Here is a 17,089-nt window from a genome sequence, read left to right on the forward strand (position 1 = left end):
AGCTGCTTTTGCATGTTATGATCCTTGTTCTATCATTTATTGGACGAAGACCAAACTGCGTTACTTTTGCACCACTTTTGACGTCATATTCTCCCTCTCTTTTTTAGGGGGTTTCTTTCCCACTTCTCCTCTCATCTTCCTCATTTAATGACGTCACAGAAATCAAAAGAGACACAAAAGTAATGCAATTGGGTCTTCGTCATTTAATGTGGTAAAGAAGAAAAATAGAATTTAATAATGTATATATATTATATAGTGTTCAGCGTTGTAATTTTCTTTAAATTTTGAATGCATAACAGGAGTTATTTATCGCATCTTACTATAGACATCATCCCGCTGACATTAAAAAGAAAAATGTTAGGCGGTTTCTCAGGGCTAACAAAACTGTTTCAAATTTTACGATTTCTATTTTAATATTCGAGGAAAATTCTCTGTAATATGAGGCTATACATAACTTTTCAATATGACTGAAAACCTGTTCTAATCCACGGGATTTATTATTTCGAAGCCATACTGGAACAGTTATTTCTCGCATCGTATTATAAACGGCTTTCCGCGGATATAGAATGTACAATTATAAGATTGAAACTATTTTTTTTAGCCTAGAGGTGCCGAGTTTTTTCGTATGGATGAGAACCGGTTCCTATCCACCGGATTCGAATGAATACGAGAAAATAGAATAAAACAAAATATGCCCTAATTCCATTAATTTTATTATAAAAAGCTAAGTAAACTGTGGGATATTTTCCTAACTCTTGATGATATGAAATGTAAATAAATTGACAAAGAAAGACATGATAACTAGAATTCCTTATCTTATCATTAAACACTTTTTAATGAGTTAAGCTTATCTATAATTCACTTTGTCTGTCTATGCATAACGCTATAAATAAAAGTTTGATATAATTTTTTTGCTTTCTTGACTCCTACTATTGCAAGTGGTCTAAAAAGAGAGGGGTAGGTTTCTGGTAGAATCCGTAAAGGTGTGTGTTTTAAGGCCTTAAAATAGTAGTAGAACGATAATATTCACTAAATATGTGTATTTCTTATGGAAAAGAACTATAGACAAAAATTTTTTCTAAAAAGTTTACATAAATTTTTATCGTTCTACTACTGTTTTTAACTTATAACACATAACCTTTACGGATTTTACCAGAAACCTACCCCTCTCTTTCTGTGTGTATCCCTTTTTTTATAAATATTTTTCATTATTCGAAGCCAGTCATTTAAAACTTGAAATGTCTATAAAATCTTTTTTTCTGATGATGTTACTTTTTTGGTGAATTTTATATATCTTAAACCAAAAAAGGTGGGTGTTTTCAATGCATGGTCCTCAAAGGTTTAAAAACACGAACTCTTATTCATATGCTGACATATTTTGCAATTGGGTTCTTCAAGGGGTAATTTAGTTTATCGTACTTGGTAGTTACATCACAATATGGTCTGCACATCTAGCATATATGAAGTCAGTATGCAGAGGATGAGTTAGAGGTGGATAGAAAAGCCAGTTTTTTAGCCCGTCTTCGTCATCTCGGGGCTAAAAAACTGGTTTTAATCTTTTAATTTAAATTTTATATCCGCGGAAAGCTGTTTATGATACGATGCGAGAAATAACTATTCTTATATAATAGGAGCATAAATTCCTATTATAATAATAAATTTCATATCTACTAATTATTTAGTCATTATAAAATGTTCTTAATTAATCTATCATTAAAATTTAAGTGTGACTTGAAAATGTTTATAAACAATATCATAATTAGTTATGGACCTTATTCTAAAATGTTAAATTTAGTAACATATGTTGGTTAATCAATAAATGATAAGTATCAAGTACGTCCAAGGGGGGGGGGTAAGGGGTGATTACCCCTACAAACGAATTTAGGGGGGTAAATACCCCCCCCCCCCTTATAATAAAAAATCCCTAACAAAAAATATTTGGCACGCTTCACGCACATTTTTGTACTTCTAAATATTTAATAGTATTTAATTATCAGGTAGGTACATTTTTACATTATTAAATTAAAAAAAAAAAAAAATTTTACCCCAGGGGTAAATTTTGGGGGGGTTGAACAAAATTTACCCCTGTAAACAGATTTCAGGGGGGGTAATTACCCCCCCCCCCCCACAATGGCATAGACTAGAAATAAAGTATTACCAAACTTTACCAATAAACTGTAAACAAATATGATAAATATACAAGCAAAATAACAAGTTAATGTTGAATTTCAATTCCTTCTCGTCCCTTCTTAAGCATAAAATGAATTTGAAAATTTTGAAAATAGATTTTAATTTCCTTATAAGGATGTTGTTTTTATATGTTGTCTTTATGACAGGTAAATATTTTATAAATATATTTCTTAAATTATATATAAAAGAAAATATTATACAATAATATCAAATTAAATTAAAAGTATTTCAACTTGTTTTATTTTTTTTGGTACTTAACTCATCCCTGACTTGAATGAGAGAAAAAGTTTGTTTTGAATCAGATTGCAGAAAGAACATAATATTAAAATACACAATAGTCCCATTGTGAGTTTAAATTTATAACATTATTTTTTGTTAATGAATTAATGAAAATTATTTTGTTTAAAATTTGACTAAATGACATCTTGTATAATATACTTTACATTCCATCTTAAAAATAAATCTGTAAGGTGTATATATGTGTTTAGATATCTGTAAACCACCAATTTATGACTATTGATTTTTGATCAGCTGTAGGTTTCAATACTAGATGTTTTTTTAAGTAGCGCAGCTACTCTAAATCTAGAGAATAAATCTAATTTTGCTTAGAATTTACTTTTAGGTGTTTTAAACATTGTAAATTAAAGATTTTATTTTAATAATTAATATTTTACAACAATATCTTCTAAAAACTGTGAGGAAGTTTGATAAAATTACGTTTATTTTGCAAGCTTGTTTGAAAATATTTCATTATTTTTATAATTAAGACAAAATAGATTTTCTGTTTGAATAAATAACATAGCCACAAAAAGGTTTAAGTAGTTATTGAAATATTGTATTACTATTCTTGCTAATTAAATATTCGTTAACTATGTTTAATTTGCATTTTTAAAATAGACAAGAAAAATATCCTACTTAAATGCTAATTTTATAAAGTTATCTTAAACCTTTTCCAAAAGTTTGTTTTATAAAACTTTTTTATTTTTCATTGATTTTATTGATTATATAGGTTAAAAATATCAAAAGTATTTTTCAAAGGCTATAGATAAATTTTGATTAATTTCGATTTTTGATTTTTTAAATTTTTTTTTAAATCTGCAAGAATATGCATGTCTTTTCAAAGAATAGATTATATAAAAAACAAAATTAAACATATTCAGGCTATCAAAAAGCAAAAAATATTCTTTTTTACCATTAAATCGCAAATATTTAAAATCATTAGATTTTAGGCTTATTTTGCATGGAAACACATTTTTTCAGTTATTTTTTCTCAACAATGGATCTTAAATGATTATTACTGAAAACTTTTTTGAAAATGTTATTATCCAAAACTTCAAATAAAGGAAATAATTGCCATTTGCGAAAATGTGTGCAAAAAGTTGCCAATATCTCGTTAGAAGGGACTTAATAGATTTGAATTCTTACTGCTTACGAGTTAGTGGACTATAAACTATTAGAAAAGTATCACTTTAAGGTGAAATTTTGAGGGTCAACTTTTTTTCTTTTAAAATTCGCAGTGCCCCCCCCTTAGCAAATTTTACCCCTATAAAAAAATTTTGTATAAAGAAATGAAGTAATAATTATGTTGTTGCTACTATTTCTGAATTGTACCTAACTTTTATAGGAATGATCAAGAAAAGTTTAAAATAGATAGGAATGTATAAAATGTTATATGTAAGGATAGGCCGATCCTAATCAGAGCTGGATCTTTAAATCATTTCAATGGTGCGCGGGGTGATTTAGCGCACCATTGAAATGATTTTAAGATCCAGCTCAGAAAAAAGTTGCTGCTTTTAAAAACAGGAAGTTTGATGAATATGGCACCTAAAATCCATTAAACAATGTTTAATTGTTCTCATTACAACTAAGTTTGTCAACACAGATTTAACAGTTAAACACCGAATAAATAATATTTAGGTGTGTTATCATATCCGCATATACCAATACATATAGAACGTCTATACGATCAATCCATTTATTTTACCAATAGAAACACATGCATTTAAACAATTGAACCACATTATTGGTTAAAAATTAGCACAAGTCAACAAAAGAGCAGTTATTTTTTTCAATGTCAGCATTATATATATAGTTGATTTTCTTAGAACATTTATTTTCAACCAAAAAATTGTCAATTATACTATGGCACTCAAATATTTGTTACTGTATACAGTGTGTGAATTGAATATTAGCTAACTTAACCCACTTACCTATGACAGAAATTAATCATCAATATCTTATTTTAATTGACGTGGGGAGTTAATCAATTTACAAGGTTATTGTTTTGACAAGATTACTTTGAATGAAGCTAGCTCCCAAACGGCTGGCAGCACACCAATAGAATTGAATACTTGTGCGGAAGTGAATGCATGCTAATATTTATTAAGCTTATTGTTAATTGTGCAAGTAAAGCAACTTAATCAGGGACAAGGAATAATTAAATAAATATTTTTGCCAGTCAAAATTACAATTTATTTCCAAAACGGATCATAATACTCCGTCTGAGTGGACAAACGCAGTAGTATTACAATATTAATTTAGTCATGTATTTCTATACAGATTAGGTTAGGTTAAGATATGAATGTACAATTAAGCCCCCCGCAGGGGTTAGGCATTTTTAAAAAAAACCTATTATATGGTCTAAAATAGGTTAGGTTAGGTTAAGTGTCCACTACTGCGTTTGTCCACTCCGACGTTTGGGACTCCTGCGTTTGTCCTTGGACCATTGGAATATCAAGAAGTTTCAGCCGTCTATATTTCATTGGAGCCTAGAAAATAAGTTGTAATAAAAAAGATATGAAAAGCTAAAAAGCTGCATTGCAGCAGTCCGACCGCCATGAATGTATTTCTATTTAATTAGGGTGCTTATTGCTGGGAGTTATTACAAAAAGTTTCATCTGTCTATCTTTAATAGGACCCTACATTTCAGACGGACATTTTAAATCATATAGTAGCTTCGCTACTAAAAAATTTAATAAATCTATCCATTATCCCTGCATTTATTGCTCTATTATATTTATATTTGTAGATATTAATTAGTTGATCTCTGTTAAATTTTCTATATTTTGATCATAGGTTTTATTTGAAAAATTTATATATCAAAGTTATTGTATTCAGGGATGTAAAGGGATAAGAAAATGGTCGATAAAACATCCCATGTGATGATTCACAAAAATGCCCTTTCTGTAGATTACAATTAGTGGATGAAACGTTTGAACACTCAACCTAATGAACCAACCAATCATTGATGAATTGAATTAATGAAATTGTTTTCCTGTCTTTATACATGGCGACATCATCCAGTGTCACATAGTTCTCATCCACATCTAAGTTTTATATTATCTTTAAAACATTTAAGAAATGTTTTTCTCGTATTCATTCGAATCCGGTGGATAGGAACCGGTTCTCATCCATACGAAAAAACTATGTCTAGCATCGTATTATATCTAGCTTTCAACGGATATAAAAATGTACAATTATAAGATTAAAACCAGTTTTTTTAGCCGGTGCCTCGGGGCTAAAAAAACAGTTTTAAGCTTATAATTGTACATTCTATATCCGCGGAAAGCCGTTTATAATACGATGCGAGAAATAACTATTATCTCATCGTATATATATATATTGGTTTCCTCGGATATTATGAAATGAAAAACTGTAAGATTCAGACATTTGGGCATAACAAAACTGGTATCAATTTAATGATTTATTATTCGTAGAAAACTGTTTTTAATACGATGCTATACATGATATTTTAGTTTGGATGAGCACCGGTTCTATTCGAGCTGATATTAATTGGCTTTGAAGCCATACTGGAATATCAATAAGTCAACAGCAAGGTTTCGTGATTTTTAATCAGAAAATAAATTCATAAGACTATCAGTATATATACACTTGTAGATTTTCTATATTTAGGAACGGTTCGTCCATACAAAACGTTTTTAGTAAGATTAAAACTAGTTTTATGAATAGTCGTAAAAAATCTATAATACTATGCTATACATGATTTTTCAGTAATACTGGAAATAGTTTTAAAATATTCCTGCTAATTCCATGGCTGCAAATTGTTCGTCCATATCCTGAAAATTATAAGGATCAAATCATTATATATCAGACTAAAATTATCGGATCTACTGCAGTTCACGGTAAAATATTGCTGGTAACGAATATTGCTTAACATCTAGGAATTTTAAAGGCTGCTTGCTGCCAAAAGGCTGAACGTACAGATCATACCCGCACACCATTTTTGGCGGTATAAGAAGGCCTACAAATAATCTGAAATAGCCAAGATCCAATGATGCACAGGGAAAGCTTCAATAAAGAAAAAAACGCGTAAAATAGGCCTTTTACGCGCATTACTCTCTGCACTGCGAGATAATTATGCATTATTGATTTATGGCTATTCCAGATTATTTGTAGGCCTTCTTATGCCGCTTATAACAATGTGCGGGCAAGATCTGTACGTTCAGCCGTTTGGCAGCTAGCAGTCTTTTAAATTCATAAATTTTTGGCAATATTCGTTACCAGCAATATTTTACCGTAAACTGCAGTAGATCGAAATTATCTAATTCTTATATGAAAGTAAGAGAATATCTATCTGTGTGGGTCTGTACCAATGGATATTGCTGGAAAATATGCTTCTATTTTATATTGTAGCTTCTTACAGGTATTAGGAGGGTTTTAATTTATTTTGAGGGAAGGTAACACACCCTAGATAACACCAACCCCCTCCCCCAAGATTTTTTTTACTTTTATTTTGAAAACTTGAATTGAAAATGTGGTATGGTCAACTCTCCAAAAGTGCCTCGAGAGATCAATAAGGACGTAGCCGCTAGAACTAAACTAAAAAAAGATATGTTCCAGGTGATCATTACTCATTTGTAAGAGGAATAAATTCGATAAAAATTTAGCTTGACAAAATGCTTAGTAAAATCCGATGGATATATAATTTATAAAACTTAGCTAATACTAAAATTGTTTAATTTGTTTAATTATATATATTTTTTAAAACAGAAACATATGTTATACTTTTTCTTACTGATTTATGTCATTCTGTCTGAGTTTAAATTTTTCAAATTTGTTCACAAGCATTCCCCCCCCACCTCCCCCCCCCCCAGGAATAGGGTTAACTAACCAGTGTTACTATAAACAGAGAGGCATACCCCCCCCCCCCCCCCACCGGAATAGGGTTAACTAACCTGTGCAAGTTGAAACAGGGAAGCATACCCTCCCATCTTCTAACAGGAATAGGGTTAACCAACCTGTTCCATTAGAAGCAGGGTGGCATACCTCTAACCCCCTACACCTCCTCCACAATTAACCTGTGCCAGTAGAAGCAGGATAGCATACTCCCCACAGATATAGAGTTAAATAACTTGTGCTAGTAGAAACAGGGTAGAATAACCTCCCGCCCAGTAGAAGCAGAGAAGTTTTTACCCACCTCCCTCGCCCCATATCAATAGGTATACCTAACCTGTGCCATTAGAAACATATTAGCGTTCGGAGTTGACATGGATCTTTTGTAATTGCGTCGAAAAGATATTTTTTGATTTTCTTCTTCTTCCTCCTCATCATGATCAGTTACTACAACCTAAATAGTATCAATAGTGTGTGTAGTGCCCTAGAAAAACCGGGAGGGATGTCACAGCTTTTATCCTACCTGTTCTATTTACGTCAAAGTAGAGGGAAAGAGAATTAGAAGAGAAAAAGAAACCCACTAGAAAAGAGATGGGGTATAGGGTATTTCCTGACGTCAATAGAATAGGTAGGCCAAAAGCATTGACATCTATCCCCATTTTGCTAGGGCACAATAGACAGCTAACCTTATAGGGTATGCGGTAACTAAAATTTTAAAGTAGCTATAAGTCGCGATTGACTAAAATTGAGTATTACCCCAATAACTTTTCTTATAAGGGGGGTGGGGTGTTATTACAACTCACTCTTTTGTCAAAAAATTAAGGATTTGAAAGGGTTAGGGAGGGTTGTATAACATAGCCAAAGACCTATCAATACTTTTAATTTTTAAGAGCAAAAATGATAAATGTATTTTTCAATATTCAACACATTTCTACCTCAGGTATAGCTTGACCAGGTGATTGGCTTCGTGGGGGAATCAAAACTAGGTTGGCTAAAATAACAAAATAATAAATAAATTTATCGTATTCATTTGAATCCGGTGGATAGGAACTGGTTCTCATGAATACGAAAAAACTATGTCTAGCATCGTAATATATCCAGTTTTCTAAGAATATAGAAATGTACAATCATAAGATTAAAACTATTTTTTTTAGCCGATGCGAGAAATAACTATTCTCGTATTCATTTGAATCCGGTGGATAAGAGCTGGTTCTCATCCAAACGAAAAAACTATGTCTAGCATCGTGTTATATCCAGCTTTCTACGAATATAAGAATGTACAATCATAAGATAAAAACCTGTTTTAACCTTAAAATTGTATATTCTATATCTGCGGAAAGCTGTTTATAATACGATGCGAGAAATATCTATTCTAAAATAATCTTTTTCTTTTATTGAAGAAAACTTGAGAATCTGTAAATCTGTTATAAAATCAAAATCAAGTTAACAGAACAATTAAATTATTTATATAAAAAAGTTTCATTATTAAAAAGGAACCATTTTTGGTTTAAAGATCTGCTTCACTTTTATTAAATTGTGGGCTGTTCTTAAATCTACCAAACATTGGCGAACATTCTACTTTACGTATAAAATTATTGTTATAAAGCTGAATGTTATCATAATTAATTTTCTCGTATTCATTCGAATCTGGTGGATAGGAACCATTTCTCATCCATACGAAAAAACTATGTCTAGCATCGTATTATATCCAGCTTTCTACGAATATAAAAATGTACAATCATAAGATTAAAACCAGTTTTTTTAACCCGTGCCTACGGCACCTAGGGGCTAAAAACTGGTTTTAATCTTATAATTGTACATTCTATATCCGCGGAAAGCCGTTTATAATACGATGCGAGAAATAACTATTCTCGTATTTATTCAAATCCGGTGGATAGGAACCAGTTCTCATCCATACGAAAAAACTATGTCTAGCATCGTATTATATCCAGTTTTTTACGAATATAGAAATGTACAATCATAAGATTAGAACCAGTTTTTTTAGCCGGTGCCTCCGGCACCTCGGAGCTAAAAAAACTAGTTTTAATCTTATAATTGTACACTCTATATCCGCGGAAAGCCGTTTATAATACGATACGAGAAATAACTATTCTTGTATTCATTCGAATCCGGTGGATAGGAACCGGTTCTCATCTATACAAAAAAACTATGTCTAGCATCGTATTATATCCAGTTTTCTACGAATATAGAAATGTACAATCACAAGATTAAAACTAGTTTTTTTAGCCGGTGCCTTCGGCACCACGGGGCTAAAAAAAACTAGTTTTAATCTTATAATTGTACATTCTATATCCGCGGAAAGCCGTTCATAATACGATACGAGAAATAACTATTCTCGTATTCATTCGAATCCGGTGGATAGTAACCGGTTCTCATCCATACGAAAAAACTATGTCTAGCATCGTATTATATCCAGCTTTCTACGAAGTACGAAAATAAAAATGTACAATCATAAGATTAAAACCAGTTTTTTTAGCCGGTGCCTCGGGGCTAAAAAAACAGTTTTAAGCTTATAATTGTACATTCTATATCCGCGGAAAGCCGTTTATAATACGATACGAGAAATAACCATTAAAGTTTAAATTGAAACTAACCTGAAGGCGTTGAAAATCTTCTTTTCATCATACATTTATGACACTTATGTCTTCGATGTTTCTATAACAAATTACAAAATAGTAAAAGTAAAAGAATAGAGTAGGCAGCAGCTATATGTAAATACTAGCGGCTTCGCCCCTAGCCTCTAGGGGCTTTGCCCCAAGAGGTTTGATCAAACCAATTTTTCGTATTTTAGATTTAAAAGAAATTTTTTTTTAAATTTGTTTGGGGGGGGGGGCGTAGTCGACCTCACTATTTAAATTTTAGTTTTAAAAAGAAAAAAAAATTTTTTTTTTGGGGGGGGGGTTAGGGGTGTCCCTCATCCCAAGAAAAAAGTTATAAACCTTCCCGAGACCTATGAGAAGCTACCCAGTTAAGGAGAACCCGATCGGTTCAGCGGTTACCGAGATCCTTCGGTACAAACATACAAACACACAGACAAACACACAAACATCCTGTTACTTTAATATAAGGATAACCGAGAGTTGGAGACCCAGTGCCGTTTTCCATTTGGGTCTTTGAATATCATACAATATAGTCGTAAATATAAACACAGTCAAGTCGCCACATACAATAATTTGCTAGCAGAAAAAAGGTCTCCACCACCTGGGCCAGGTAGTTGTCTGAATTATACATCTATACTTATACATTGATTCTTTAGACTCCCATAAGTTTTATAATTTTATTTACAAGGGTTCGGCAGTTGAAACTGTTTTAAAAGGAATAATTGTCAAACCATGGTGTCGCGGGTTCATTGCCCCTTCCCCCACATACAAATATATAATTCTTACCCTTAGAACTTTTTCATCACTGCTCTTGTGTTGTACAAATACCTCTCCATTCTCCAAACCTTTAGGTGATCTAGTCCCAGACAGGAATAAAATTTATAGTATGTAACCGATTAATATCCGCTGGATTAGAACCACTTCTAAGCTATACTGAAAAATCATGTTCAGCATTAAATAACAGACACTTTTCTACGAATTTAAAAATAAAAATATGCCACTTAACATAACACAAAAACTTCCCATGACCAGGTATAAAAGTTAGTCTAAACATTGCAGTCACAACTATCTAATGTCATAATAAAAAAAATTAACCTAATTTGATTATAATTAACAGTATTTTTTTAGTATTATTACTAATTTTAAGGAAAAGTAATTAGATTAAAACCATGGTATGATTAGTTTGAATATTTTCTGAAAAAGTGAACAGCGGTTAGCGAGTTCCTAAGCTTATTCCTGGCGGACGTATTGACAGACATCATGATACTACAGTTTGACCCACGAAAAAGTATTTTTTTAGCATCTGCAGCCCATATTTCTCAACGAATTATCAAAAAATGTATATGTCCTTGTTCTCTATAGATTTCCACATAATTAGATATAAAAATATATTTTTTACATCAATTAACAGCTGAGATTTTTAGAGCTAAAGTTTTAAAAAAGTGACTGGCCAAAAAGTAACTTTTAATATGAAATGAATTTTTTAGCAAAATTAAGGTAGAAATCCTTTTATTTTTGTCACTAGTAGAAACTTTATACAAAAATGAAATAAAAAATTTAGGTTTTAAGTTCAAAGCATTTTTTAAACATATTTTTTGAGTCTTTTTAGTTTAATGATATTTTGAAAAACTTACTTATTAGGCGAAATTATTTTAGATTAAAAAAACAAATAAATCTTTATGAATATAGTAGGAAAATTGTTTTTGTTTCATAATCCTAACTTTAATAACAAAAAAGTTATAAAGAAAATAAAATTACAACATAATGATTTTTTAGTCTAAAAAGCTTAATTAACCCCCCTATTAATGATTGAGATGTCAGAAAAGTGGGCGGAGCAACTGTCATAATTAATCCTTTTAACAAATAAGGGTAATTAAATAGCTTGAAATTTGCAAATAATCAATTGATTCAGTAAGACTTTTTGCCATTAAAAATTTATATTTATTGGTTGAATAAAAAAGAAATAATTAGTTGACCAGTTATTCTTTGTATATCATTATTCAGTTACCAGAAAAAAACAGAATATAACCATCCAAAAATTATGAGAAATGAAAAAAAAAATTTTCTCAGTCACTTTTTCAAAACTTTAGCTCTAAAAATCTCCGGTGTTAATGGAGGTAAAAAAAATATTTTCATATCCCATTATGTGGAAATCTATAGAGAACAAGGACATATACATTTTTTAATAATTCGTTGAGAAATATTGGCTGCTGATGCTAAAAAATACTTTTTCGTGGGTCAATCTGTATATACATAAACTAGCGGCTTCGCCCATAGCCCCTAGGGGCTTTGCCCCAAGAGGCTTAATTGCATCTTTTATTACCTGGAGATCCCCCACTCCACCACTATTTTAAATAATTTTTTTTTAAATGGCGTGAGGATATTTTTTAGGGGGGGGGGGGGGTAGGGTAGATATACCACACTTTTCTGGGATCTTGCCAGATCAAGTATCAACTGTGGGGAATACCAAAGGATGACTCCATGCAAAATTTGAGCCGGATCCGGCCAAAACCGGCCGGGATTTTTATAAAAAACCGGTTTTTAGGGGTATCTGTAAATCAAGCGCCCTCCTGGGTACGCCCCAATGATGATTTTTGCTTTAAGGTCTGATCTGAATTCCTCAACACTGGATATGACCCCTAGAGTTGAAAAATTGGTTAAAATCCGGTCTTTTGACCGGTTTCCGGCCATTTCCGGCCAAACAAAAAAATTTTAAAAATCAAAATTTCATCTAAAATTTTAAAAAATATGCTTAAAATTACATTTTTCATTAATAATTTTTCAAAAAACAAAAACCTTAGGTAATGAAGATAATTTTAGCAACTTAAAATGTGAAAAAAGGTTGAAAATTGACAAACTTATGTCAATTTGAAAAATGTTGGTAAATCCTAAAAATTTGACGGATTTATACATACATTTCAGAATTTAGAACCGAGATGTTAAGGGACAGACGGACAGACAGACGGACAAACAGACAGACGGATAGACATCATTCTACTATATATATACATATAAATTGTGTAACATGCTTTGCTGTAAACTTTATCCCTGTCCCTGAATGTTTGGAGCTGTTCTAGAGGCTTTGGTGAACAATTTTCCAATGAGTTTGAGATAGATTCTAAATCTGAACTACGTGGCTCTAATCTGTATAGAATACAAAAACATTTAAACGTTCAATCAAAAGCAAATTTATCCTTATACTAAAGTAACAGGATGTCTGTGTGTTTGTGTGTTTGTCTGTGTGTTTGTACCGAAGGATCTCGCAAACCGCTGAACCGATCGGGTTCTCCTTAACAGGGTAGCTTCTCATAGGTCCCGGGAAGGTTTAAAACTATTTTGGGGGAGGGTACCACCACCCTCCCAAGAGAAATCGCCCCTAGAAAAAAATACCCCTCCCGAAAAAGAGACTTGAACGAAACATAAACCAATTATTTCTCTAATTAGATATTATACATAAAAAAAAACATTCAAAGTGCCACTAGAGGCCTCTAGGGGCGTAGCCGCTAGTTTTTTTTATATAAAGTAGTAAGGTTTTTTTTCTGTTAAGTTCTTACTAAATTTCTTCATCGTTTAGAGAAGCTTCACATAAGTCCCGTGATGTCTAGACTTTATTCCTTTCCTGGGTTGGGTTTAGGCTATTTTTATGTCTTCTCTCTTCCCTTTTTGAATAGATGCTTGAGACTAAGCCACGAGACTACGATAAAAAGTAGTATGGTATTTCTTATCGCAGCAAAATATATCGGAAATGGCTGGTTATATTTTAGGGAAAGCATAAATATACATTGGGAAAGTTTTAGGCTATTCTTTATGTTTCCTTCTATTTGAATCTAAGGCTAGGAACAACGCAAATAGTTAATTATCTTTTTTAGTTAAAGTTTCTAATTAAAGATTGTTTGTCAGTCTATCAATTTAACAGCTACTTAACAATAGCCAATACTAATGTACTTTTTTCGGGTATAGTCCTTTCCACGACATCCCTCCATAAGGAGCGATTCTTCGTATTTTTAAAATCTAAATATTAAATGTGAAGTCAATATGGCATTTTCTCTAGCTCTGATGGAAATACAATATTTCGACTACGCATAATGAAATAATTTAAGCAAGTAAATTTTTCAAGGTAAAAAATACTTCTTTATCGGATCTACTGCAGTTCACGGTAAAATATTGCTGGTAACGAATATTGCCAAAAATTTATGAATTTTAAAGGCTGCTAGCTGCCAAACGGCTGAACGTACAGATCATGCCCGCACACTGTTTTAGGCGGTATAAGAAGGCCTGCAAATAATCTGGAATAGCCATAAATCAATAATGCATAATTTTCTCGCAGTGCAGAGAAATGCGCGAAAAAGGCCTATTTTACGCGTTTTTTCTTTAGTTAAGCTTTCCCTGTGCATCATTGGATCTTGGCTATTCCAGATTAGTAGGCCTTCTTATACCTCTTAAAATGGTGTGCCGGTAAGATCTGTACGTTCAGCCGTTTGGCATGCAGCTAGCAGCCTTTAAATTCATAGATTTTTGGCAATATTCGTTACGAGCAATATTTTACCGTGAACTGCAGTAGATCCTCTTTATCTACTACATGTTATTCTAATGTGTTGTTCCACAAACTTTTGTTTGTTTATAAAAAGTTTTTTTCCTGCTAATAAATTCTGGTCTCACATGATAATTCTAAAAAGGAAAACTGAATTATTTTTGACAAAGACATTGTTTTTTTTAAGGGCTCGACAGCTGCACCTAAGCCTCGAAATTAAACCCACTTAAATGCTTTGAAAAAAGGAAAATTGAACAGGTTTAACTTCCAGTTGATTTCTAAATAGTTTAATTTCCTTGAGGCTTACAGGATTATTTCTTTGTACGTTCCTTAACCTTTCTCGAGTGGCATTATCTCAATTTTTGATAAACTTTAAACAACTAATAGGCTAGCCAGTAAAAGTTTTATTTCACAAATTGTTGTGTATTAAAATAATGAAAATAAGAAAAAAATATATGAACAGTATATCTATGTGTTAAAAGTATGATTCTATCATGGTGTTTTAATATTTGTGCTTTCTCATAAAGTGCCCCAAAAGCACTGAACACCCCAATATTCTTATGTGTAGGCCCTATCAAGGAGGGAAGGGTCATTAAGCTGTATATTACTCTAGTCCCCAAGTTTTATAATAGCATTTTCTTATTCGTTGGCTTAACAACTTGTATGAATTTGATTGGTTGGTTCATTAAGTTTATTGACCAAACTTTTAACCACTAATTATAATCTGCAGAAGATGTAATTTTGTTTGTCAATTTATATGGGATATACGTCAATTTATCAGCTATTGTCTTATCCCTTTAGATCACTGAGACCCTATGTTTACCTTAATTGGATGTACAGGAAGAGCCGGCGTCGAAAGTCGTCTTTGCATCAACTAAATTTGAAATATAAATAAAGATAAAAATATCATGTATAATATACAAAAATATGCTATGTTTTGTATAAAATAGAGCAGAAAATTCTAGGACAGTAAATTAATATGCAGAGCTTGTTCTAAAATTCATAAAATGCAATGTTTAAATTACAACAAGAAATGTTTTAGTAGAGTGTTCTCCCGCAGCTGGCTAAAAAACAATGCTCAACATCCGTCTCCTCCCCTGCTACTGAATGAACAAACTGAACAATAAGAGATGTGCATATCAGCAACCTAAAATGATAGCAAATTTTCCCCTGTGTGTATATCTATTGTATTACCTTACTAGATTGCATCTGACATGTGTAAGTTTCAGACAGAGAATTACCCAGACAGAGGTCGTCAGGTGTCCGAGAGTAAAGACTACCTAAAAAGCAAGAAAACATGTATATCTATAATACAAAGTAGAACGAAGTGTGTCTGTTTGTTTGTTTGTTAGTATGTAACGAAGGATCTCGCTAACCGCTGAACCGATCGGGTTCTCCTTAACAGGGTAGCTTCTCAAAGGTCCCGGGAAGGTTTATAACTATTTTGGAGGAGGGTACCACTACCCTCCCAAAAGAAATCACAAAAAATCATTTTTTTTATATTCTTAGAGACTTTAACGCAAAGTAGAAAAAATTTGACAAAATCTGTTAACATGTATAAGATCGTTTGAAATTAAAAAAAAACATTTAAAGTGCCACTATCTTTGGTCGTTGATCAAACCTATTGGGGCAAAGCCCCTAGAGGCTAGGGGCGAAACCGTTAGTTTTGATATAAAGCAGTAAGTTATTTTTATCCTAAGCTTTTGATAACTACTGAAGTTATCTTATTTAGGGAAGTTTCACAAAGGTCTCAGGATGGTTTTAAGTGATTTAATTTTAGGTTTAACCCTTTTGGTGGTTTTATGACATTGCTCTGCCCTTCGAATGCATAATCCTAGATACTAGGGGTGCATTCGCTAGTAAAAGTAACTGATAATATCTGTCCACATGTCTGTACCAAAAGATCTCGCTAATTGCTTGACCAATATGCCTAGGTTCTCAAATTTACGTAATAGCCAATTAAAAGAAGACGAAGAAAGTCCCTCAAAAATCAGCATGTTTCGTCATTAAAACCAGGAATTATCCATCTTTTTTTTTTAAGGTAATCCTTCCCACTCCTTATCCCTCATATTTATGACGTCATTGAGGGACTTTCTTCGTCTTTAATAAAAAACTAATTTAACCAAAATACAACATAATTCCAACTAAATGTTAAGCATCCAATTAATAATTAATAATTATTAGATCACCTTATTTCACGTTATTAAATGTAATATCAGGAAGGGATGGGAAATTGGATTATTGATATACATATATTCCAGACTAACATTGTCCAAATTACTTTTAAAATCAAACATAAATTTATCTGAAGAATATTAATCAAATCAGAACCAAAATTAAATCTAAAAAGATTGTTAATGGTCCAATTTTATTTCAAGAGAAATGGCTAAAAAAAAAACTACTACCTGAGGACCAAGGGGAAGGTGAATCTGATGCAATTGGAGACAGGTCACACGGAGATCTAATAAACATACAAGGTACTTTGAGGAAAATTACAATCGTTATAATGATTTAACAGGAAGTCTGTTTGTACATGTGTTTGTGTGTATGTTTGTACCGAAGGATATCGCTAATCGCTGAATCGATTAGGTTCTCCTTTACAGGGTAGCTTCTA

At 32.1% G+C, this 17,089-nt stretch overlaps 2 protein-coding genes across 2 annotated transcripts in view; both read right to left on the minus strand.

Moving 5' to 3' along the window:
- The window catches only part of LOC145332685 (inositol-trisphosphate 3-kinase A-like), an 87,521-nt gene extending 76,700 nt beyond the window's left edge, over window positions 1–10,821 (minus strand). The window contains exons 1-6 of the mRNA XM_080177701.1: window positions 10,731–10,821; window positions 9,939–9,999; window positions 8,259–8,314; window positions 7,661–7,777; window positions 6,230–6,266; window positions 5,465–5,516 (exon numbers count right to left, since the gene is read on the minus strand). Of these exons, the coding sequence (XP_080033827.1) occupies window positions 5,465–5,516; window positions 6,230–6,266; window positions 7,661–7,777; window positions 8,259–8,314; window positions 9,939–9,969 (293 nt within the window). The 5' untranslated portion in view covers window positions 9,970–9,999; window positions 10,731–10,821. The remainder of the gene's footprint in view (window positions 1–5,464; window positions 5,517–6,229; window positions 6,267–7,660; window positions 7,778–8,258; window positions 8,315–9,938; window positions 10,000–10,730) is intronic.
- The window catches only part of LOC145331163 (uncharacterized), an 11,309-nt gene continuing 4,622 nt past the window's right edge, over window positions 10,403–17,089 (minus strand). Inside the window, exons 5-10 of the mRNA XM_080175788.1 lie at window positions 16,881–16,936; window positions 15,670–15,755; window positions 15,299–15,349; window positions 14,581–14,612; window positions 12,970–13,088; window positions 10,403–10,455 (exon numbers count right to left, since the gene is read on the minus strand). Of these exons, the coding sequence (XP_080031914.1) occupies window positions 10,403–10,455; window positions 12,970–13,088; window positions 14,581–14,612; window positions 15,299–15,349; window positions 15,670–15,755; window positions 16,881–16,936 (397 nt within the window). The remainder of the gene's footprint in view (window positions 10,456–12,969; window positions 13,089–14,580; window positions 14,613–15,298; window positions 15,350–15,669; window positions 15,756–16,880; window positions 16,937–17,089) is intronic.

Source organism: Acartia tonsa, chromosome 11 (assembly GCF_053477335.1).
Source record: "Acartia tonsa isolate MP-2025a chromosome 11, ASM5347733v1, whole genome shotgun sequence".
NCBI classification, from domain to species: Eukaryota; Metazoa; Arthropoda; class Copepoda; order Calanoida; family Acartiidae; genus Acartia; species Acartia tonsa.